At 38.9% G+C, this 25,877-nt stretch overlaps 2 protein-coding genes across 4 annotated transcripts in view; both read right to left on the bottom strand.

Annotated features, from left to right (window-relative positions):
* Nucleotides 1-25,877, bottom strand: part of LOC104420078 (lipase-like PAD4) — an 88,193-nt gene that overhangs the window by 27,254 nt on the left and 35,062 nt on the right. The window contains exons 1-3 of one of the 2 annotated variants that reach the window (XM_039301801.1): nt 6,829-7,064; nt 6,408-6,734; nt 4,324-5,034 (exon numbers count right to left, since the gene is read on the bottom strand). In XM_039301801.1, the coding sequence (XP_039157735.1) occupies nt 4,324-5,034; nt 6,408-6,542 (846 nt within the window). In that variant the 5' untranslated portion in view covers nt 6,543-6,734; nt 6,829-7,064. Of the gene's footprint in view, nt 1-4,323; nt 5,035-6,407; nt 6,735-6,828; nt 7,065-25,877 lie in introns of those variants that run through there. The other variant, XM_039301802.1, reaches the window with a different exon arrangement.
* On the bottom strand, nt 17,637-22,115 carry LOC104418068 (lipase-like PAD4). 2 transcript variants are annotated; one of them, XM_039301799.1, is made up of 3 exons: nt 21,788-22,115; nt 18,807-19,412; nt 17,637-18,562 (listed from the first exon to the last, which is right to left on the bottom strand). In XM_039301799.1, exons 1-3 carry the CDS (start codon nt 22,103-22,105, stop codon nt 17,723-17,725), a joined length of 1,764 nt encoding a protein of 587 aa, XP_039157733.1. In that variant the 5' UTR covers nt 22,106-22,115; the 3' UTR covers nt 17,637-17,722. The 2 variants fall into 2 exon arrangements, with proteins under 2 accessions (XP_039157733.1, XP_039157734.1); XM_039301800.1 differs by having other exon boundaries at nt 18,807-19,474; nt 21,788-21,918.

Here is a 25,877-nt window from a genome sequence, read left to right as displayed (position 1 = left end):
CCTCCTTCCAGAATTTCGCATCTCTCTCAATGTCACCAACGGGCCTCTGCTTCATACCAAAGTTCGTGTCTGAACCAGGGTTTCCATAATACAAACCTTCTATTGCAGCTGTCCACTACAGTCTACAGCAAAACTATCACCTCAGCTCAGTTACCGACCATTCAAATTATCAAGTAAACTACAATTTTCGCATATGTCATCCATGAACCTCCTTGCAAACATACTGCAAAAAAAGGAAAGAGAAATCATGGTGGAACCTTATGAATGTTCTGGGATTGAATTCAGCAGAAAGGAAGAAAATGGAATAGCACTAGAAAAAAGTAAGTTCTAAGAGTGCACCTTTGGGTTGTTGAGAGCCTTCACCTCTTCTTGGAACAAATTCCAGCAAAAAGGAAATCCACAATCTTTACATATTACAGTATACCATGCATTTCCAGTGGATTGCTACCAGCGCGATGGTGCAATCGGAAATAAGTTCAGAAGAATTATTAATATCCAACTTCATCCTCCAATTTCTGAAAATGTCACAAAATTTCCACAGCCAGTTACCTGTCAACATTTTGGGTAATCATAAAATTTTCTCGACCAGCCTTTTCAAGGGACGCAAGGACATAATGAGCTGCACTAGGCTGTGCTGTGGTAAACCTTCTCCATCCAGCATAGCTCCTTGCCCAATATCGTCTACGGGCTGTTTAGAATGAAAAAACTCCTAATGAATTGTAATGGAATTGAAGTAAAAGATCGAGAGACACTAAAGATCTTAGGCATGGTTAGACACATAAAAAGATTAAAACAACAGAGAAGCCCCATGAAGAAACTGGAAAGATTTTATCTAAGCAAGAACCGACAACAAATCTTCTCCATATGAAAAGTCAGCTAATTGCAGCACATTTTTGTACTTTCCATAGTATCATATCATTTGTAAGAACCACAAATCCAACATACTTCCTTGAATGTCCTCCCCTTATTTTTTATGCATGACCCCAACACTGATTTTATGCTATTTCCTTATACACATTCTAATTGGAGTATCCCAAAGACATTTACATGACAAAAATGTTCCCTACGGAAAATGCTCTTTCAAATAAATGAGTTGGCTTCCAATTCTCACCACCTATTTCATTTCTGCCTCTTCCTCATCCAAAATTTGTATACATGTAATAGAACACCCTTCAGATTCAAATATATCCTCCATAACTTGCTCTCTGATTAAACTGTCCCTGCATATTCGCTTCATCTCTTCATAATAAGCAGAGTGTTGCTATTTACATAATGAAATCAGCAAACCCAAAAGAGAGAGAGAGAGAGAGAGAAAGAGAGAGAGAGTCAGGTAAGCTGCAAATCCCAGCAAGTGCCTTCAGATCACTTGATGGGTAATTGTTCTGAAACCCGTGCTATAAGCCCCATTTGGACCGCATAAAACATATAAAAGTTAGAAGGGTTTGTCTTAGCTATGAAAGAAACAGTCCAACATATAAATACAGTGGAGACAAAATTACAAATTGTCACATTTAGCATGAAAGCTTGACATGAGAGCACAATCATACAAACTCAACCACACATGCTTACATATATGCTACAAGTTTATGCAAAGTGCAAAACTTGAAGATTAGTGTTAGGCATGAAAATGATGCAGCATCCTCTCTTCCAATTCTTACCAGTCACTTAATTATCCAAATTAAAAAATACAGAATGGCCATGAAAGAATACTCAAACCGTCTTTGATATAATTGGTTTAGAACAAATTCATGAGAACAGAGGCTGTTACATATCATATCATCTCCAAAATGATATATTTCCAGTAATTACCAGTCAATTAATTATCCATATATACTACAAGTTTATGCAAAGTGCAAAAATTGAAGATTAGTGTAAGGCATGAAAAACGATGCAGCATCCTCTCTTCCAGTTCTTACCAGTCACTTAATTATCCAAATTAAAAGATACAGAATGGCCATGAAAGAATACTCAAACCGTCTTTGATATAATTGGTTTAGAAAAAATTCATGAGAACAGTGGCTGTTACATATCATATCATCTGCAAAATGATACATTTCCAGTAATTAACAGTCACTTAATTATCCAAATTAAAAGATACAGAATAGCCATCAAAGAAAACTTAAACTGTGTTAGATATAATTAGTTTATAACAAATTAATGAGAACAGTGACTGCTATATATCAAATCATCGCCAAAATGATATATTTCCACCCATCAGTGATATCTATCCACTGTAATGTCTGCTAAATGTTAAATATCATTCTAAACATAACTAATGAACCTTCTATAATCGGGAATACTGTGCTCCACGCTCATTCCAGCTCCAGTCAAAACCACAAGCTTTGTACTGCAGGCCAATCTAGACATATAAGTAACATGAATTTAGTCAGGGAACAGATGTCTCACTAAGAAACAAGACACTTGGGAACATAACTACAAAGTTACAAAGTAAGAAGTCATTGGAGGTAAAGGGTCAAAAAGTCTAAGATAGGACCTTGATTCAAAAAACTGATGCAAATGAGCAGTGTCCTTAAGGCTTGGAGCATCTGAATCAGGCACCATCTACTTGTCCCTCAAGAATTTGGGAGGTGCTTTCTCTGGAATCCCCAAAGAACCCAAGGAACCGATATGTGGGCATTTATACTAACAGACCTCATGAAAATGACTCTCCCAACTTTCATACAAAGTTTTGAAACCTTATTATAATCACACAGAGCCTCTACAGAACCTGAAACCGCTCATGAGCACAACAGCGTCAATCAAATGGCATCAATCTCATGACAAATGACTCAACCCTGTAAAAGTCTGTACATGCAAGATACAAATGATCAATCAAAGGACGGAAAAACGATGCCAAAATGCAAATCCACAGCTAAAAGCAGAGACTTTTCCACAAATGCAAAGATAATACACTGAAAACAGAATACTCCCTAAAAGCCCAGATGATCCTTTGAACTAAGTAGAGTCTCAATTCAGAGAAAGAGAGGAAAGAGAGAGAGAGAGAGAGAGAGAGAGAGAGAGAGAGAGAGAGAGAGAGTTGCTGAACATGCTGTACAATTATAGGATTGAGCATCCTTTGAACTACGTACATCAAATAATTTTTGGCACAAACCAATAATCAAATTCAACTGTAGTGTTGCTACAATAAATAAATGAAGCTTCCCCATTGGACATTTCCTTATTCTGCAGTTGTCTACATTGAACATGATTACACCAAAGATGATGATCTCCACATAAATAATGATGAATGTCATTAATTTTTCTTTAATCACAATCCATTCCATTCAGAGCAGGAGCAGAAGGTGGCTGCAGGAGCTTCGACTTCAAAGCTTTCCAATCCTTAGCCCATAATCAGTAACTTGAGTTCTCAACCAGAACATCTACAGACACCTCCTTCCCCTCAATTAGCTCCTCTGCGTACTTCTCGAAACCATTGTTGTTCGCCAAAAAGCAGTTCCAACTTATTCAGGTCCCATTCTCTTCTGCAATCTTGAACCACTCCTTCACTTCCTCCACCCTTGCCCAAAACAAAGAATCTTGAGTCAAGCTTGCATACCTGCTCCTACTTCTTTTGTTGTTAATTTGTCGTGGTACTTGCGCCACAACAGCAATTGTTCGATTCCACCGTATGTCCAAAATCTGGAATTTCCTATTCCTTCCATTCCATCCTTCCAGTGCATACCATGATGGTAATAGTGAGTGATTTCCAATCGCTTGGCGGAGCCCGTAGAAATACGATGCATCAATCCAATTGGACATGCGGTGGAAATCGTGTGAGAGTTTATTTTGTTCCGCCATGTGCATGACATCATCCCAGAATGCAGCGAATAAGAACAGGTTCAAGTCGACAATGGACTCCCTCCTAGATGTTTCAAATATCTTGAATGTGTTGTAATACCCAAGTTGATCCTTGGACTCATCGCAGCGTGCCTTGTACCACTCAAGTTGTGTCCTGCAGGGCATTCTCTTAGATAGTCTGATAGCTAGATGAGCACTGTTCAGGTTCGGTGAGCATCCCATATGCCGAGCCTTCTGTAGGCAATCTTTAGTTGTTTTTGAAATATTGTCATCCTGCCCAGGGATTAAAGATACAACCCACAAAGTGAAGACTAAGAACTTATCATTCAGCGATTACCAAAAGGATGTCTTAGTATAAGTTTACATCATTCTGGGTGCACTTGTATTAGAGAGTGAGACAGAGTTCTACCATTGTTCCAAGAAAATCCTTCGTCAAAATAAGGGCATTGATAGACTATACTTTTGAGTCGGATTAGAAAGCCAAGAAGATAGTGTCTCGTGTGGATTTGAGAAGCATTTAATTACCTGTGGATCTATTCCTGAGGATTGTAATGCCAAGAAGACATTAGCTTTCTGGCTTGACTCGGAGAGGCAATTGACGTTTATCCTTTCCAGGAATTGTGAAGAAAATAGTCTCGTATAATAACTATACTTCAGATGATCCTCAAAACTGGAAGCTGAAGAGACTATCTCGAGCATCAAATGCATCATCTTAACAACAGACGTTGCATTATCCAGACAGATTGCTCCCTCTTCTGAAAAGAGTAGGTAGCTTCCCAATGGCCAAAACAAATTGTTCCTCCCCTCTTCTTCTGATTGTGCGACGTCTTTCACACAATCCTTGATGTTGCTGAAGAACTCATCGAAATTTTGTTTTCGCAGTTCTCCAACAAGCTGTTCTAAACTGGGTGAAGTTGTAATGTCTTGCCAAAACTGAAGCAGCAGGTGCAGTTGAGGAGTCAAGGACGTTAGTGGAGCGAAGAACAGTTTCGGCACTACATCGAGCTTTGAGACAACGTTACAGAAGCTCCCACCCCATCTGTTTCGGAGAATGGCTCGGTAAAGGGACTCGTTGCCGAGCAAGGGAGTGCTGAAGGTGAGGCAGAGGACAGAGATGGGAGAAGCGACAGGCTGGAGATGGGAGAGGAACCAAAGAGCAGTGAGAGAGGCAGTTGTTGCTCCAAAGGAATGGCCTATGAGGATAATCATCTTAACTTTTGCTAGAAATTCCTGAATCTGCACACAAAAAGCAGCTCAATGCTTTAGGGATTTTGGGTTTTTTACTCTCAGATCGAAAGCAAGAATTGAGGAAAACTTAATACATGCATGAACCAAGGGCAATTATTTTTTAATTCAAATATGCTGGCATGACTAATGTCAATTGACTTCCCAAAAAAATGAAAGGACTGTGGAGACTACTATATCGACAGTTTACTGCTACAAACTACGATACAATAATGGCTCTGTAGAAAGACTACATCTAGATTTTCAACACATGGCCCAGGAATGTGATACGTGAAGGACACGGATAACCTAGATTAGTACTTTAGTGTTGTCCAACAACTGACCGATGGATATATCTACTGTACCAGCTTAATCTCTCAAAACGGTCTCCAGCGGTCATGCACAATCTGATAAGACTGTCCTGCTCTTTGTGACTGGTAAGTTCAACAAAAAAAAAAAAAAAAAAAAAAAAAGGTTCTTCTGAAGGAAAACCTTGATAGTTGATGCATCTCTGTTGCTCTCAGTGGACGAGAAATAAGTAGCAGGATTTTCAGAATGAGGGATGGTCAATAGATTTTCAGGAGTTCTTAATTAATAACAGCCTCACATCACCTTCACACATAAACATTTAGAACTAGAATCTTAACTTTCTATGTAAATTTTAGATCTTACCAAATCCATTCAAATTAGTAGGAGGATTTGTGGAATTCGGGTATTAGCAAACAAATGCTTTCTTCTCATTTACACCCTTATTTATATCTATTGCAGATGTATAAAAGGCCTATTTATCTTATCAGGCATTCTTTTTCTTCTTTTCCCAGTCAAAAACAAATTCGCAGTGAGTTTTTCCAGATAAGGCCTTGAAAGATTAATTCACATTAGATTAAATTAGATATATAATAACTTTGGTGAAAAGGAATATTGCAATCTCATGCCATCAAACTCAACACTCTTTTCATGTTGTCAGCAAGTGCATCAAATGAACTCGCTGTTAAAAGAGGAAAAAGAATGACTCCGCAAACAATGTGCGACAAGAAAATGCACAGAGACACATGCCTTTCGAAATACCCTCAACGGTTAAGTCTGCCGTGCAAATGCTTATACTTTTTCCTACCCACCACCATTATCTTGGTTCTTTTCTGCTTCGAAAATCAAGTAAATGAGCTCTTAAGATGTCGTAATGACGTATAATAGGTACAGACTTAAGTGACCAACAAACAAGCATCAATTTATCAGGAGAATGACTGGAAGCTAAACCATAATTTCGTCGAAGTTGATGACGTTCGACTGATGAAGATGCAACATAATTACCCACAGAAAAGAACAAATTCACGTATAGCCAGTCTTCTAAGTTGAAGATAAACGAGGCAAAAAGGACTGCGTACCCGATTTTGGAAATCCTGTCGCTGGTAAAATTCCAGTAAGAGACGGAGGAATCCGGCGTCCACCTTGACCGTCCCCTCGCCGTCGCACTCCAACGGCGAGAACAGATGCTCGCATCCAAACTCGCCCAGCACCATCAGGGTCCCGCAGCTCGGCTCCGACCCGTCGATCGCCTGGAAGCCGGAGAACGCCAGGTACCCTACCTCGCCGCGTCGGTCCGCCACGAAGATCCTCGGATCGGCGGGGTTCACGGAGCTGCACAGCCTCCACGACGCCTACAAGAAGGGCGTCGACGCCAAGAAAGTCGCCAGCACTCGCTGCTCTCGAACCTGCATCATCAGTAAACGCAACTGGGTGAGAATGGAACCGGCACTTCGGCATTAGGCGGTAAAAGGGCAGTGGAGAGTTGGGTGCGTCACGCACGGCGACGACTCGGCCTCCATGGAGAGCGCTCGAGGCTTTCGGTTCCTGGCCTTGGACTTGTTTGTGAAAATGTCTGAATGGGAAGTGGATTGCTTCGAGAGTGAGAGTCGAGTGCATTTTTATATATGAGGGGGATGGCGGGCGGGCGAACCGACGCGGAAGGATCGCAGGGGCTGCTCGGTGCCGCGATGGCTCCGTGGATATACGGCGCGGAAAAGGGATTGACAGGATCTCACCGTTCTTGACGGTCTTGTTGACAGTACCTCACTTTTCTGGAAACTTCCCCGAGGTTCAAATTAAACGAACGCTTTGGCAACCATCAATTCGCTCTTCTAATTTCGACCCCCAAAAAATTCTGATAAATGTTTTATCTGTGAATTAATAAATGCTTTGAATTTACTCTTCAAGGAGATCCTATCTTTTAATTGGAAAGCTACCTCCAAGAAAATCTTAATTCTATTATAATTGAATCATGATTTCCTTTTTGCAATGAGTCCTAAATTTTGTATTTGTGTTAATTTAGTCCATTGGTCAATTTTGATTAGCTAAGACCGACGCGACAATTTTTAATGATATTTTTCAATTTTTTTCAATTTTTTGGTTTTTCTTTCTTTTTATTTCTTTCCTTTCTGTCTTCCTCCAGCTAGAAGGAGGGAAAACAGAAGAAAAAAATTAAAAATTTGAAAAAGTAAAATATTATTAAGAATTATTCATGTTAGAACCGATCGGGCCATGTACAACGACTAGTGTCCACATTAACGCTAGTCGCCCATAATTAACCAAATGGATTAAATTGATATGAATACAAAAAGTTTAGAATTCAATTGACAAAAAAATAAAAACATTTAGGACTGAATTTATACAATTGTAATAGATTTTATACTTTTTTGTTAATTTTCCCATCCTCTAATATATATCACATTGATCCTTGAATTTTTTGAATGATTTGTGTGTAAATTGTCTTGCATCGTTTAGGAGATTACAAAGCATTGAGGATCTCATTACGGTTTCATGACAACGTTACAATGGGACTTTTAGGGAGCGCATGATAACCTTTTTGTTTCATAAATAGTTTTCTGGAACAGAAATAGATTTTTCTATTTCTATTTCTGGACGAGTTTCTGAGCAAAAAAAATATGTTTGATAACGATACATAATTTCTATTTCAGAAATAGAAATTCATTTGATAACAGTATAAAATTTCTATTTCTTAAAACAAAATTTTCTTTTTTTGGAGCAAATGAGATGTCCATTCTTACAAATTTCATATGATTATGAAACCATTGACCCAAATACAAAGTAAGAGTTTTTTTAGTAAAGTCTCCTTTTTGAAAAAAAAAATACAAAGTAAGAGTTGTGATATCAAATTTTCTAAATTTTCACACAAAATTCTTTAGCATCCACCTAGATAGGCAATTACGGTCAAACAATATAATTATCAATAGTCTCCATACAATAGAAAAAATAGATCAATATGCATTACTCTTGAGCATGATAGAATGTTTCCAAAACTCTAGTAGAATGAAGGTGGGCAACCATATTCTAATCCCGTTCATGCTAGTGTGTCACGTCGATCACCGCCACGGTTTACGATATCAAGCAATCGTTTTAGAAAGAAACACAAAGAAGTGTATTGGGCAATTTGCGGCAAATTTTACAAAATCGGCGAATTTTACGAAGTGTAATAGAGCTTGTCATAAAGGACCATTACAAATAAGGGAAATCCTTAAGTAAAACATCACATTACAAGAATTGAGATAGGAATAATCAAATACATTATCACATTACAAAAGCAAAGATTGTAAATCCCCAAATACAAAATAATAGAAATACATTACAAAAATTAAAAACACGATTTCATGAAATCTCAGGCATATTATGATCCATTGCCATCTTATTGGCAATACTTTTTCTAAGCATATTCATCTCAGTTTCCTCCTTGGTCGATGTATCGCCTATAGCCTCATATTGTGCAGGTTCAAATGAGTACTCTAGATCTCCATATAAGGAAAAGTTTCTATCCCTCCTTTCTTGATCACGGATGTAATTATGGATAGCACAACATGCAATTACAACATGTGCTTGCTTTCGAATTGCAAATACATGCATGTGTTTCAAAATAAAGAAGCGATTCTTTAATGCCGCAAATGATCTCTCAATGACATTATTTAGTGAATAATGCCTATAGTTGAACAACTCTCTTGCCGTTCTTGGTTGTCTTGTTCTACCCCTATACTCATTTAAATGATACCGTTCACGTCTAAAATGAGTTAAGAATCCCAGAATTGACGCATAACCAGAATCTACAATATAGTATTTGCCTATAACAAAATATTCATATATTAGTAGTGATTTCTAAATACAATACAATCTTTAAAAAAATTGATAATTCTAGAACAAGTAAAAATACCTAGTGGTGGTTGAGGAAATTCCAAGCAAGGAGTCTCGAGTGTGCTGATAGCACCCGGCAATCGTTGACAGATCATTCTCAACCAGTATACACAAAAGTGAATTTCATATCAAACGAATATACACACATCACATTTTAAGTGGTAATTCATTTTCTGCCTCTAAATAGAATTTGCTTCGACAAAGGTATAGAAGTATGAACATGAGTACCATCAATAGCGCCCACACAATCCTGTCGTTTTATTAAATACTCGTGTTATATAAGATTAGCAATAAAATGAAATCGATATTGTAAATGAATGTATGAAAATCTTACCTTAAAGTAAAGTTTATGGTTGGAATCCATAATAATCTCATTTGGGACAACATCAAAAGAATGTGGTACGATAATATCTTTTGCAAATTTGAGAACTGCTTTCAACACTATAGTGAAGTATTTGCTAATAGTTTGTCCTGAACGTTGGAATCTCTCGAATAAAGTTCTATTCGAGTTCTTGTAACAAATCATAAATAAGAATATCCCAATCTGTTCATTTACCTTTATATATCGACTTTTTTCAGCCAACCTCTTGCCTTCATCAAATCTCAAAGGTTGAGAAAAACGTGTCTCTCTATTCTAAAAGATTCATATATTCTATCTGAATGTCCTTGAAGAACTTCCATCATCCATCCGGGTCCTGACAATATGCTATCCCTAATAGGTTCTCTCGAGTGCATAGATATATCCATCGCAACCATGCTCAACCATGTTATCACAATATCAATATCAAAATCATCAAAGTTTAGTTCAACTGATTCACCCGTTGCTACTTGATCACTACACATGCTACTTTCATTCCCCTCCATATTACCTATGCCTTCACATGAAAAAAGATAAACACAATATATAAGTAAGGAATCTAATAATAATCAATAATAGTCACAAAGTTTTCATAATTGTATCATAAAAAGACCAAAGTATCTCAAATACATAGGTCATAGAGTGAAATTAAACAAAATATATAAATCTATAGCATACTACTCAACATCTGTTTAAAGAGATTCAAGAAATCCACGTCTCCTTTTAGGTAGCATTGTGATAAAAGTCTCTCTCCAAGTGGCACTAAGACATGATTGGTTCATAGCTTTGTTGTAAATATTCTGCTCTAAATCAGGCATGCTATTTAAGACGGCAAGGGTCTACAATTGATGGGGCATCTGAGGTCACAGAACCACTTGTTGATTGAGCAATCCTGATTTTAATCATTTCTTGAATAGCTTTGCAGGTGTCACTAACATCATATATGTTACTCTTCCTCCTCATCTTAGAATTTGGAGTCATATCCTGCTTGTATTTCTTATGATTTGAGGTAGTAGTCGTATCAGGTATGAATACCTCCTCATCAATATGCTGGTCATCAAATTCCTCTGGATCACCTACTGCATAACCACTACCACCATCACCATCGTCAACCCTATTGTCATCTCTCTTCGAGGACACTACCACTTCTTTTGCATATCCTACCACTTCTTTTGCATTTCCTGCTGCATAATCCCTAGTAGCATATGTATCACCAAGCACGATACACAAATAAAGATATTGAGGAAACCCATCATTTCTAAATTTACCCCATTCGCTATTATTCTGGAATTTCTACAATAATGACAAATGTCAGCAATATAATCAAAGCTTGCAATACAATATGAACAAAATGACATTGGTAAATTAATACCTTGATGTGATACTCCCACACACTTTAATCATCCACAGCAATCTTATTGTTTATATTATCCCATCAAATTCTAGATTGTGACAAAAGTTTCTTGAAACTACTATACTGTTTCTTCAGTTTGTTGACCCTATTTTTCAACCGAATTATACTAAAGTGGAGTCCCGTCCGTTATTGAATTCGGCATGTATGTTATTCCATCCTGTTTTGTTGAAGGTAGAAGTGGTGCGATTTCCCTTTGTTACCTTTGTTACCAACAGGCTTACAAGCTCATTGGTCAAAGGCTCACTCCACTTTGCCATACAAATCTTTTTGTGGGAAGTCATTTAACCTTAACTAGTTGAGCATCAAATGAGCCATATCAATTGGTGTACCGGTTCAGACGCATAGACTTCGATATCGATATCACATCAATACAATATTCTATGACTATCAATAAAACAAAATGCACAAAGAAAATTAAAAAAGAATCATCCTCATATAAAATTTTACAAGCAACCATATATTACAAGCAAAATGAACATTCCCACCAATCAATGCCCCATCTATTTGTTCATAATAACCAGCAGTGAACATTCCCACTAAAAATTAATCCATTCTCCTATATCATCGGCATTCTAAAGAGCCAGACTTGAAATTTCTATATAGAGATGTCAAATAATCCATCACACAAATATAAACAGCCACATAGAATTACACTTTTGGCGAGAGCACAAATATGTTTGGATGACTCAACCCTGTTCTGAGTTTCATGCTCTCTATTGAAATATCTGAAGTTCATATTTTCACATGAAAGATTTATAAAATAAAAGGAATAAAAAGAGAGTAAGTCTTATTCATTACGAAAGTTATACGTGACATATGGACGTAACATCAAACATTTAGCAATTGACCCATCGTTGACCCCATCAAAGGACATGTTTAAATGTTACAAAAAAATGAGGTCTTCCGATTGTAATAATAATCTCAAGTCAACATGTATAAATGTAATGTTAAGTCCCATTATATCTTGGTGCTTTTTGCCCCTCCAAGCGCCTTATTATCACTTGTGGATCTCTAATTCCACATTCGAGCATTCCTTGGTTGGGTTGAACCTAAATCCAAACCAAGAGAGTCCGCATATAATTTGTTGGTGATCGATATCTCACTCTCAATTTTAATATAGTCTAGTAAAAAAAAAAGTATGGTGAAGTGATTGGATTAGACGTCCAACCAACATTTGCAAATTGATCAAAATACAATGATTTTGATCCGAACACTCTGCGGGAAGGGCATTTAACCTGAATGATCCAACCAACATTTGCAAACTGATTTGAATACTATGGTTTTGGTCCAAACACTCTGTTCCATGTTATGGGTTTCCGGCAACTACAAAAATCATTAGGATTCAGTATTTTAAGATAATCAAAGGTAACACATGAAGAAGAAGCACTTGGTCCATTATACAAAGTGGCACATGATTGTAGCTGGATGGCTTTTGAAGAATGTATATATCTCCATTATTTGATTAAATGTTTCATATATTATATTGTATAAATTTAAATCAGAAAACGATGAGAAGGTTGTTGCTGGAGTATCTATGAAATAATTTTCTTTCCGCCCTCCTTTTGGAGATTGATCACGATTAAAAGTTGCGACCAATCTGTAAATGTACTCTACATTACATACATTGGCGAGATAGGAAAGTTACTGAAGTTCTAACTGGAGTGAAACAGAGATGGCATTTGACAGAAAATTCAAAGACAGGCGAATCTACCCATCTCTTATTCATACCCATGAGCAGCAAATCCAACTCCAATCTCTTATTCATATCCACATGCAGTAAACTCAGTTCCAATCCTAAGATTCATACGCAAAAAAATACACGAACCCACACCAAAAGAAGAGGAATCGGCATGAACCGGAGAAGGGAGGAGATGGGTAGTTATGCTTCTTTGCGCACTTTGCAGTCCGAGCAGCTCAGGTGTCTGCTGCAGAGGGCTTCTGGATGAGGCGAGGGGGCGGATTCGCGAGTAGCTCGTCGCTGGATGAGGAGAGGGTGTCGCGCGGCGTTGCTGAGATCGCGGGGCGGTGGTAGCTTCTGGTGAGATGGAGCAGAGCAGGAGCGGTTCAGGCGTCGGTGCTCGGGATTTGCTGCAGAGGGCTTTTGGATGAGGTGAGGGGGTGGATTTACGAGTAGCTCATCGCTGGATGAGGAGAGGGCGTGCGACGTTGCTGAGGTTGTGGGGCGATGGTAGCTTCTGGTGAGATGGAGCAGAGCAAGAGCGGCTTAGGCGTCGATGCTCTAGATCTACTGCAGAGGGCTTTTGGCGTCGCAGGGGAACGAGCGGCTGGGGTGCAGGCGTGAGATCTGTTGCTAAGGGGTGCTCGGACGACAAGCGGGGACAGTGGGTCGCGGTGAGGGGGTGGATTCGCGAGCAGACATCGATGAGATGAGGAGAGGCAGAGAGCGTCTAGTGGAGGAGACGATCCGAGCATTCAGTGGAGAAGACGATGTCTCGAGGAGATGAGGAGAGGCGGAGGAGGAGGAGGAGGAGGTAGAGACGTAGAGGAGATGAGGGAGTACTCACCGAAATTAGGGTTTAGAGATTTTGGGAGAGAAATTATTTATGATTTCTCTTCCAGAAATCAAAAGTAGAAAATTTATACTTCTAATTTTTGTTCCAAATTAATTTCTAGAATAGAAATCTATTCCAAAAATTGAAAAACAGAATAGGTTTATCAAACGGATTTCTATTCCAGAAAAATGTCTAGAATAGAAAAATTATTTTTGGAACATAAATTTTAGTTATCATGCACCCCTTAAAATACGAGTAGTACATTGTATATAGCTTTTGTCCCAAGATTAATTAGTCATTGCTTATGTTTTGTATCGATAAAATCTCCCCCCTAACTACTAAACGTCCGTGTCAATTAAACGAAAAAAAGAAAAAGAAGAAGAAAGAAGCTGAATAGAAAAGATAACTAAGCTCGCCTCTGTATAAGTGAGGGTGAGGATAAAAAATCTTCCATCACCAAAACCTAGGGCCAGCAATCGGGCCATGCTGGGCTAGGCCCAGAAGAAACAATCGGCCAGGCTGGGCACGGTCCCTTGTCCTCCATGCCCGTGGTCGGGACGGAGGCCTCCCTTGGCTTGGGTAGGGCCTACCTTGATTATGCGTATTCATGTATCGAAATATGAAGAAAAAAATTAAATCAAAAGTCAACATACTCCATAATTTTTTGTATATTCCACGCATTTAGATTTATATCACATTCACCATTGCAGCTCCCGTAAGAAAAATTTCAAATCAGATCCTTTTCCTCTCTCGTCTTCTTAAATAGCATGGGAATGGCTTGATAAATATTTTATTTTATTCATAATCTCTACGAGCGTAAGCATTTGCGTCCTTAATAGGTTTTCTTTTTTGCCTTATGCTTTATGTACTCAAAAGCTGTACTCAAGACTGTTCATTCTCATTGAGTACTTTCCTTCATGAAATAAACTCCGATTAATATAGTATTTGTTGAATCGCAAACCCCTTCAAGTCGGAAAAATATTTTAGATTAACTAGCCGCACATCACTCACCTAAGCTTGTTTTTTTTTATGCCACTGAAGAGAGATTTCGCTAATCAAGCTAGAAAACGTAGATGACAAAGTTTTCAATATGTTGAAAGCATCTCACTTCAGTTTTTCTCCTTCTTCTTCTTCTACTCTTCTCCTTCTTCTTCTGCTTCTTCTTCTTCTTCTCCTTCTGCTCTTTCTACTCCTCCTCCTCCTCCTCCTCTTGCTTTTCCTTCTCCTGCTCTTCTTCTTCTTCTTCTTCCAATGGATTGCTACTAGCATAATGGTGCAACCTGAAATAAGTTTAGAAGATTTATTAATATCCAACTTCATCCTCCAATTTCTGAAAATGTCACAAAATTTCCACATCCAGTGACTTGTCAACATTTTGGGTAATCATAAAATTTACTCGACCAGCCTTTTCAAGAGACGCAAGGGCATAATGAGCTACACTAGGCCATGCTGTAGTAAACTTTCTCCATCCAACATACCTCCTTGCCCAATATCACCTACAAGCTCGTTTAGAATGAACAAACTCCTAATGAATTGTAATGGAATTAGAGTAAAAAATCGAGAGACACTAATGATCTTAGGCACAGTTAGACACTTAAACAGATGAAAAAAAATAGAGAAGCCCCATGAAGAAACTGAAAAGATTTTATTTAAGCAAGAACCAACAACAAATCTTCTCCATAGGCAAAGTCAGCTAACTACAACACATTATTGTACTTTCCACGGTATCATATCATTTATAACAATTGAAATCCAACAAACTTCCTTGAACGTCCTCCCTTAATTTCTTAGGCATAACCCCAATCTTGATTTTATGCTACTTCCATAGACACATTCTAATTGAAGTAACCCAAAGACATTCTCGCTTGACAAAAATGTTCCCTATGTAAAAGGCTCTTCCAATTAAATGAGCTAGCTTCCAATTCTCACCACCTATTTTATTTCTGCCCCTTCCTTATCCAAAATTTGTATATACGTACTAGAGCACCCTTCAATTTCAAATTTATCCCCCATAACTTTGTTTCTGATTGAACTGTCCCTGCATATTTGCTTCATCTCTAAGCAGAGTTCTGCTATTTACATATTGAAACCAATAAACCAAAAAAGGAAGAAGAAAAAACAGAGAGAGAGAGAGAGAGAGAGAGAGAGCAATAAGCTCCATTTGGACTGCAGAAAACAAATAAAAGCTGGAAGGGTTTGTCTTAACTACGAAAGAACAGTCAACATATTATACAATGGAGACAAAATTACAAATTGTCACATTCGGCATGAAAGCTTAACATGAGATTGCAATCATACAAACATGACCACATATGCTGAAAATACATATATAACACAAGGTTATGCAGAGTGCATAACTTGAAGACTAGTGTTCGGCATGAAAAATGATGCAGCATCACAGCAAGATCTCTCTTCCTGTTCTTCCCAGTTACTTAATTATCCAAAATAAAAGATATAGAATAGCCATGAAAACATACTCAAACCCTCTGTGATATAATTAGTTTAAAACAAATTAATGAGAAGAGTAGCTGTTATATGTCAAATCATCTAGAATGAAATATTTCCACCCATCAGTAATGTCTATCCGTTGAAATGTCTGCTAAACGTAAAATACCATTCTAATCATAACTAAAGAACCTTCTATACTTGAGAATACTGCACTCCGTGCTCATTCCAGCTCCAGTCAAAGCCACAAGCTTCGTACGGCAAGCCAATTTAGACAAACATAGGTCAACAACATGAATTTAGTCATAGAACAAGACACTTGGGAGCATAACTAAAAGTAAGATGTCATCGCACGCAAAGGGTTAAAAAAAAAAAAAGTCTAGATCGGACAACGTTGATTCAAAAAACCAATGCAAAGAATCGGTATCCTTAAGGCTTGGAGGATCTGAATCAGGCACCATCTTCTTGTCCCTTGAGAATTTGGGTGGTGCTTTCTCCGGATTCCCCGAAGAAATCCCAGCTCTCACACAAAGGTTCGAAACCTTATTATAATCACACAGAGCCTCTACAAAAAACCCGAAAACCGCTCATCAGCGCGACAGCATCAATCAAATGCCAATCTAGTTTACGACGAACGACTCAAAACTGGACCGAAACACGGAAAACACTTGCCGGCAATTTTTCCTCCCAGCATTTGCCTCAAGCCGGTAATAGTCTGTACATGCAAAAACGCGAATGATCAATCGCAGGGCCGACAAACGACGCCAAATTGCAAACCCACATCTATAAGCAGAGGTTTTTCCACGAATTCGAAGACAACAGACCAAAAACAGAGCACTGCAACGAAACCCAGATGATACGTTGAACCGAGTATGGATTCAATCACAGAGAGAGAGAGAGAGAGAGAGAGAGAGAGAGAGAGAGAGAGAGGGCTACGTGAAGGAAGGAGGAATGAGAAGGCGAACGGAGGTCATCGCCATTGGAGAGATTGACGGAGGCAGTCTGCGAAGAAAGAGTCGGAGTTTTTCACAGAGAGAGAGAGAGAGAGAGAGAGAGAGAGAGAGAGAGAGACGCTTAGAGCGAATCGGCGACCGGTTCGATACAGGCCATTCCCAACAGGAGGCCAAGTTCCATAGCTTCCCAGCCTAGAAAATTCAGTTCTAATTCTAACCCTGTTATAAGAATATACTCAAAATTTAGCATATATATATTATATGAATATATACTCACAAGCCCACCTTTTAATTAATCTAACAAAAGTTGATATAAGTCGGAAATTTTGGATGAATAAGAGTTAGCGAATTCAAAATCTTAGTAAACTTATGCAATAAAGATTAGTTATTTACAAAACTATGAGCGAAAGTAGGTAATTTAGAAAGTTATTATAAACTTAGACTTACCCATGCTCGTAAAAAATTTACCAACATAAAAATAATTAAATACATTTTTGGCACGGACCAATAGAATTCCACTATTTGGGGAGGGCCCAGTAGAATAAAATTAAACTGTAATGTCCCAATTTGACATTTCCTTATTTCTGCGGGTTATTGCATTTCACTGCAAAACAAAATAAAACAAAAAGAAGTTTTTTAACAAAAATATTCAATATTTTCCTTGATTTAAAACATTTTCAAATAATTCAGGCACTCTATTCAACATATACTAAAAGTTTAGATTGCACATTAAGTTAAAATTCAAAGAACACAATAAATAAATTATAAATTTAGGAATCACGTTACATATTGGGCTAAAGTTCGAGGACTATTTATGTCACTATCCCTCGATCTCTTTGTAATCACAATCCATTCCATTCAGAACAAGAGTGGAAGGTAGCTGCAAGAGCTTCGACTTCAAATCTTTCCATTTCTCAGCCCATAATGTGTAACTTGAGTTCTTAGCCAGAACATCTATGGACACCTCCTTGTTCTTAATCAGCTTCTTTGCGTACGTCTCAAAATGATTCATGTTCTCCAAAAGTGGTTCCAACTTATTCAGGTCCTCTTCCTCTTCTGCGTTCTTGAGCTGGTCTTTAGCTTCCTCCACCCTCGCCCAAAACAAAGAATCTTGACTCAAGCTTGCAAACCTGCTCCTACTCCTTCTGTTGTTATTTTGTTGTGGTTCTTGCGCCGCAACAGCCACCTTCCGATTCCACCATCTTTCCAAAATCTGGAACCTCCTATTTCTTCCATATTTGATGTAATGTCCCTTCTTTTTGTGCATCCCATGACGGTAATAGCGTGCGATTTCCAATGGCTCGGCGAGGAGCATGTAGGAATGGGGCGCATGGATCCACTTGGACCTGCGGTGGAAATCGTGCGAGAGTTCATTCCGTGCTGCCATGCCTATGACCCTATCCCAGAATGCGCCGAGTCTGAACAGGTTCATGTCGATTGTGGACTCCCTCCTGGATGCTGCAAATTCCCTGAATGTGTCATAATACCCACGTTGATCCACGGACTCATCGCAGCGTGCCTTGTACCACTCAAGTTGTGCCCAGTAGGGCGTTATCTCAGATAGTTTGATAGCTAGATAAGCATTGTTCAGGTTCGGCGCACGTCCCATGTGCCGAGACATCTGCAGGCAATCTTTAGCTGGTTTTGAAATATTGTCATCCTGCACAGTGATAGGAACACAACCCACAAAGTGAAGACTGAGTACCAAAAAGATGTATAAGTCTACATCATTCTGCATGCACTTGTTTTAGAGAGCGAAGGAGAGTTCTGCCCCACATACTAGAGAGTGATTGTTCCAAGAAAATCCTTCCACAAAATGAGGGCAATGATAGACTATACTTTTGAGTTGGATTAGAAAGCCAAGAAGATAGTGTCTCGTGCGGATTTGAGAAGCATTTAATTACCTGTGGATCTATTCCTAAGGATTGTAATGCCAAGAAGACACCAGCTTCGTAGCTTGACTCGGAGAGGTCATTGATGTTTATTCTTTTCAGGAACTGCCAAGAAAGTGGTCTCGTATAATAACCATACCTCAGATGATCCTCAAAAGTGGAAGTTGGAGAGACTGTCTCGAGCATCAAATGCATCATCTTAACAACAGAAGTTGCATTATCCAGACAAATCGCTCCCTCTTCTGAATAGAATAGGTAGCTTCCCAATGGCCAAAACAAATTGTTCCCGGCCCCTTCTTCTGATTGTGCAGCATCTTTAACACATTTTTTGACGTTGCTGAAGAATTCATCGAAATTTTGTTTTTGTAGTTCTCCAACTAACTGTTCTGGACTGGGTGAAGCCATAGCGACTTGCCAAAACTGAAGCAGCAAGTGCAGTTGAGGAGTCAAGGAGGTAAGTGGAGCGAAGAACAGTTTCGGTACTACATCGAGCTTGGAGACAATGTTACAGAAGCTCCCGCCCCATCTTTCTTGGAGAATGGCTCGGGAAAGGGACTTGTTGCCAAGCAAGGGAGTGCCGAAGGTGAGGCAGAGGACTGAGATGGGAGAAGCCATGGGCTGTAGATGGGAGAGAAGCCAAAGAGTAGTGAGAGAGGCGGTTGTTGCTCCAAAGGAATGGCCTGTGAGGATAATCACCTTAACTTTTCCTAGGAATTCCTGAATCTGTACACAAAAAGCAGCTCAATGCTTGAAGGATTTCGCGTTTTTCACTCTCAGATCGAAAGCAAGAATTGTGCATGACCCAAGGGCAATTTTTGATCTGTTCTAATATGCTGGTATGGCTAATGTCAATTGACTTCCAAAAAAAGGAAAGGACAGTGGAGACTACTATATCGATGGTTTACCGCTACAAACTACGATACATTAATGGGTTTGTAGAAAGACTACGCCTAGATTTCCAACACATTATGAAGAACACAAATAACCTAGACTTTAGTAAGAATTTCCACTTTATTTATTTATTTATTTATTTTATGCCGAGGATTCGGCCTAGCTCACCTTATGGGAGTACAACACTGACTATACCTCGCGGGAGACTGACCTAGCAAGCACCACCGAGCCTCTTTGCTTAAATCACAGAACTACTTTGAAAGTTGTGAATGACTCAGGAAGTCGAACCCTTGACCTGGTGGCCAAATCAAGGGGTACACCTCAACCAATGCAGCCATGCATGGGTGGGTAAGACTTTCCAGCTTTTTGTGACTAGTAAGTTCAACAAAACAATATGGTTCTTCTGAAGAAAACTTGATAGTTGATGCATCTCTGTTACTCTCAGATGAATTTGCTTTTTCCCTTCTAAGACATAAAATTAGTAGCAGGATTTTTTGGAACGAGGGATGGTCAATAGATTTTCAAGAGTTCTTAATTAATTACAGCCTCACATCTCCTTCACACATAAGGATTAAGAACTAGAATCTTAATTTGCTTTTGATGTAGTCCCACCAAATCCATTTAAATTAGGGGGATTTGTGGAATTCGTAGACTAGCAAACAAACATTTTGAAAACAAATTTTCAGTGATTTCCAGATAAGGCCTTGGAAAATTAAATCGCATTAGATTAAATTATATATATATATATATATATATATATATATATATATATATATATTAACTTTGGTTCAAAGGAATATTGCAATCCCACGCTGTCAAACGCAGCACTCTTTTCTCGTCGTTATCAAGTGCACTGGATGAACTCGCTGAAAAAAGTGAAGAAAAAGAATCTGCAATCTATGCGAGGCAATAAAATGTAGAGACGCATGCCTTATGAAGTACTCTTAGGCCTGCATGTTTTTGTTCCTCATTTCTGTTTTTGAACAATTTTTCTGTTTTTTTTGTTCCGGGAACAAAAAAGAACAGAAACGCGTTTGGTTGCGTTTCTGTTTTTTTTTTTTTTTGTTTCCGACACACAAAAAGAATAGAAACGAAAAAAAAAAAATTGTTTCTTGTTCCAGAAACAATTTTAAAGAAACACTTCTTCTTCTCTCTCTTCTCTTTTCTTCTTCTTTTTTTCTTCTTTTTTCTTTCGCCGGTCGCTGGCCTCGGCCATGGCCGGCGACCGGCCGCCGAGGGTCGGCGACCTCGTCGGAGCGTCGCCGGCCAAGGCGAGGCCGAGGCTCGCCGGCGAGCCTCGGCCTCGCCGGGGTTGGCGAGCCTCGCCGTGGCCGGGCGAGGCCGCCGCCCCGTCGGCCGGATCGCCGGAGGCCGGTGAGCGGCCGAAATAAGAAAAATAAAAAAGAAAGGAAAAAATGAAAAATAAAATAAAAATATTTAAAATTAAAAGAAACAAAAAAAGAATAAAATTTACCAAACATGATTCTATTCATTTTTTATTTCCGGAACAAACGTTACCAAACGCGTTTTTTGTTCAAAACTGTTCCCGGAACATAAATATTTTTTTTTTTTTTTTTTTTGGTTAAGGTAAGAAATATATTGATTTTGCAAAGAAAAACAAGTAAACGGGCCACGAGGCATCAAGAAATAAGCACTCTACAAGACAGTCCAAGAAGAGTGAAGGGGTGCCAAGGGACCAAAGGGAACAAAACAACCAACAAGCCGAGAGGCCGAACAACAAAGGGAAGAACTATTTTTTGTTTATGTTCCCTGGAACAAAAAAAGAACAGAAACATTGCCATGCAGGCCTTAGTCTGCCATGCAAATGTTTATATCTACCAACCGCCATCTTCTTGGTTCTTTTCTGTTTTGAAAATAAAGTAAAACCGTGGCCCTCTTGAAATGTCGTGTAGGGTAGGTACGGACTTTGACTGACGAACAAACAATCCAGATTATGAATCACAAGATAAGCAAAGTCCGGAGGCTGATCAATTTATGAGGAGGGTGACTGAGAGCTTAACCATAATTTTGAAGTTGATGACGTTCGACTTATGAAGGTGTAACGTCTTCTAAGCCAAAGTCAAGCAGGGCAAATTGCATACCTGGTTTCGGAAATCCTGTCGATGGTAAAATTCCAGGAAGAGACTGAGGAATCCCACGTCCACCTTAACTGTCTCCTCGCCATCACCGTCACACCTCAACGGCGAGAACAGATGCTCCCATCCGCACTTGTCCAGCGCCATCAGGGTCCCACAACTCGCCTCGGGCCCGTCAATCACCTGGATGCCCGAGAACGCCAGGTACCCAACCTCACCGTGTTGGTCCGCCACAAAGCTCCTCGGCGCGGCGGAGTTTGCTAAGCTGCACAGCCTCCACGACTCCTCCAAGAGTGGCGTCGACGCCAAGAAGGTCGCCAGCATCTCACTTCTCTCAAACCTGCATCAGTAAACGCAATGGGGTGAGAAAGGAGACGACAACTGGACGTCGAGCGATGAAAGGGCAACAGAGGGAGTTGGGCTTGTCACGCACGGAGACGACTCGGCCTCCGTGGAAAGCGCTCGAGTCTTTCAGTTCCTGGCCATTGGCGTGTTTGTGAAAATACCTGAATGGGAGTGGATTGCTCCGAGAGTCCAGAGCGGTTATATGAAGGGACCGGCGGACCGGCGGACCGAAGCATGGGAAGCGGCTGTCCTCGGTGCCGCGATGGTTCGGTGGAGATACGCCGAAGGAGGGGAGTCAACAGAAACGACTTCGTCTGAGAGGAAAGGACAGTAGTCAACGGTCAATTATTATATAATAATGTCATAATTTCGCTCTTCTTTGATGGTCCTTCCGTAGAAAAGATGCGCAGCCGCGTCGGGGAATTAACAAGGCCCCTACGCTTAATAAACATTAGGGATGATACCGTGAAAACCCCCAAATTACTCTCCGTTGGTTTCTATAAAATTTTATTATCAAATTACTTTTTTTTTGACAGAATTATCAAATTACTGAATTGTATGACATATGATAATTGACAGGTGTATCAATTTAAAGTTCTGCCATTTGTTGGACATAGGCGTACTAATTTGGTAACTAATGGATGATGTTGGAATATAATATACGGAAACGATATAATCTTGCAATTTGCGTTTACACGCAAACTCCAGAGAAATAAACGAGAAATAATAACAATACCAGAAATTTACGTGTTTTGAGCCGAGTATCGATACCTATATCCACGGGAAGAACCCAAGCAAATAATCTACTATAATCGGAAAATAAGAGTTTTACAATCATTCACACGCTCGAGTATTTCTCATATCTAGATTTAAGTCAAACTCAAAGTGTTTATAAATAAACAACTCACTTGAACATAAAGTCACTACATAAAATTACCATGCATTCAAGCTCAAAACAAAAACGCTCTACATACGCCAAAATCAGGAACTCTAGCGTTCCTCTTTGGTCCATGTACGTATCGCTTCACGTTCCTTTTCAAGGCTTTGCACGGCTTCAAAAAAAAATCTTGTGGCTCCTCTCAAGTGGCGTGGACGTGCTGAGGGCTTCTCTTACGTGCAGCTCCTCTAGGTTATTCACAACTCCACACCAAAGGAAGAAAACATATTTTGTTCTAATATGTGTGCCCGAGTCAACAACTTTGACTCTGGGCCCCACCATCTCTTTCCTTCTTTAAAAGGGATTCGTACAAAGTAGGTAAGGAAGAAAACCTTCTTTTTTCTTCCTTTTTCTTTTATCCCTTTAAAGATAAATAGATAATACAATATATAGTGTGCTCATTTTTTTTTGTCTTTTAGTGACAAAACATATCTTCCTTTTTTGTAAACATTCAAAGAGTCCAACAAAGCTTTTTCAGTTGATTAAAAACATGCAAGACTCAAAAATGAATTTTAAATTTCGTTTCTCGTGCATAATCTTGAATATTATCTTCATTAGAAAAATATATTCACGATCAAATAATAAAAATTTTATCCAAGCGAATTGCATTTTGTAAACACTCGAACTTGAAACATAATTTAACAATTCTCCACATTGGCTTGATGTTTGAAACCAAATTATAGTGCTTATCATCTATGCTGCTCTTCTAACGCCCCGATGGACGTTCACTCTCCACAGACGCCAATAGAGTTCAAGCAGAGTTTGAGCTTCGCCAAAGGAACAGACTTAGTCATCATGTCTGCTGGGTTATCTACTGTAGCAATTTTTTTTACAATAACATTACCCTTAATTAAAACATCTCGGATGAAGTGGTACTTTATGTTGATATGCTTCGTTCGCTTGTGATAAACTGGATTATACGCTAAATATATCACACCTTGGTTATCATAGTGTATATCCATACTTTTTGTTCTAACTCAAAGTCCGAGAGCAAACTTTGTAACTATATCACCTCCTTCGCTACAAAGATTAGTGCCATGTACTTTGCCTTAGCCGAAGACAAGGCAATGTAATCATATAAGGACGCTTTCCAACTAATTACACCACCTGTTAGCGTAAACACGTACCCTACTAAAAACCTGTGATAATCCAAGTCAGCGTGATTCGAATCAACATAACCAGTAGTCTCATTGCCATTGCTGTCCCTCCGGTACACTATACTCACGTTTGTTATTTTTTTCAAATATCTGAGAATCCACTTCACAGCTTCCCAATGAGCTTTATCAGGTGTTTCATATAGCGATTAATTACGCTCACGGCTAGTGAAATATTAGGTCTAGTACTATAATACTACCTATATCACTAGAATAAGGAACACGAGACATATGTTCCTCATTCTCCTTAGTCTGCAGTGATAATTTATCTGAAAGTTTAAAATGCTTTTCTAAATGTGTACTTACAGATTTTGCTGACTACATATTAAAACGTTCCATAATCTTTTCAATATATTTCTTCTGAGATAGACATAAAAATCTTGCAGCCCCATCATGCAAATTCTCCATACCCAAAATTTGCTTTGTAGCACCTAAATCTTTCGTCTCAAATTAAGCATTTAATCGTTTTTTTAGCACATCAATATTAGACATATTCTTAATTGCTATCAACATATTATCAACATATAAAAGTAAATAAATCTACACAGTTATCTATCTGACTTTTTGAATAGTTTTGAGTAGCCATGAAAGCATCAAAATGTTTATACTACTGCCTAGGAGATTGTTTTAACCCATACAAAGATTTCTTTAACAAGTAAACATAATCTTCCTTACCCGAAATAACAAATCTCTCTAGCTGCCTCATATAAATATACTCCTCCATTCACCGTGAAGAAATACATTTTTTACATCTAACTGCTCTAACTCGAGATCCAATTAAGATAAGTAAAACATGAATTGAAGTATGTCTTACTATAAAAGAAAACGCATCATTATAGTCAATGCCTTCATGTTATGTATATTCCTTCGCCACAAGTCTCGCCTTATACCTTGCTGCCTCGACACCGGAAATACCCTCTTTCCATTTGAAAACTCATTTACTTCCGACAATCTTTTGGCTCTTTGGTATTTTGACCAGCCCTCATGTTTGATTTCGATGGAGTGATTCAATTTCTTCACTCATAGCCCCTAGCAACTGCGATGACTCTGAACTAATCACCGCCTTAAACTAAGACGAAGGCTCATCTGTCTCAACCTCATTACCTACAGTCAATGCATAAGCAATATCTAAATAACCATAATATACCGGTGATTTAATTTGTCTTCTTTGTCTATCTGCAGCTATAGTGTGCTGTGGTTTTGCTGGTTGTTCACTATTACCAACTTAAGAAACTGCGACCTTATCTGCAGTCTCAACTTATGTTACATTCGAGGTCTCCGGAGTCTCCACCTGAAGCTCAACCTCACTAATGACACCATGACTTGTCTTCTCTACTAGTTGTATCTCAAAACTCCTTTGTTGAAGCATTACAGTCTTGTTGAATATCACATTTCTACTGATTAGAAAACTGGGTGATCTGGGATCAGTGCATCACGACCGATAGCCTTTCACCCTATTTGCATAACCCAAAAATATGCACTTTTTCGCCCTCGGCTCAAGCTTATCATCACTCGCATGAACATACGTATGACATCTGAATATACGTAATCCGGAATAATCAATAGGTTTCCTCGACCATACTTCATCAGGAGTCTTTCACTCGATAGCAAATGATGGAGATTGATTAACTAGGTAACATGCCATGTTCACTATTTCGGT

The sequence above is a fragment of the Eucalyptus grandis genome, chromosome 9, assembly GCF_016545825.1.
Source record: "Eucalyptus grandis isolate ANBG69807.140 chromosome 9, ASM1654582v1, whole genome shotgun sequence".
NCBI lineage: Eukaryota > Viridiplantae > Streptophyta > Magnoliopsida > Myrtales > Myrtaceae > Eucalyptus > Eucalyptus grandis.
Note: the sequence above shows the minus strand (reverse complement) of the source record. Positions and strands in the feature narration are given on the sequence as shown.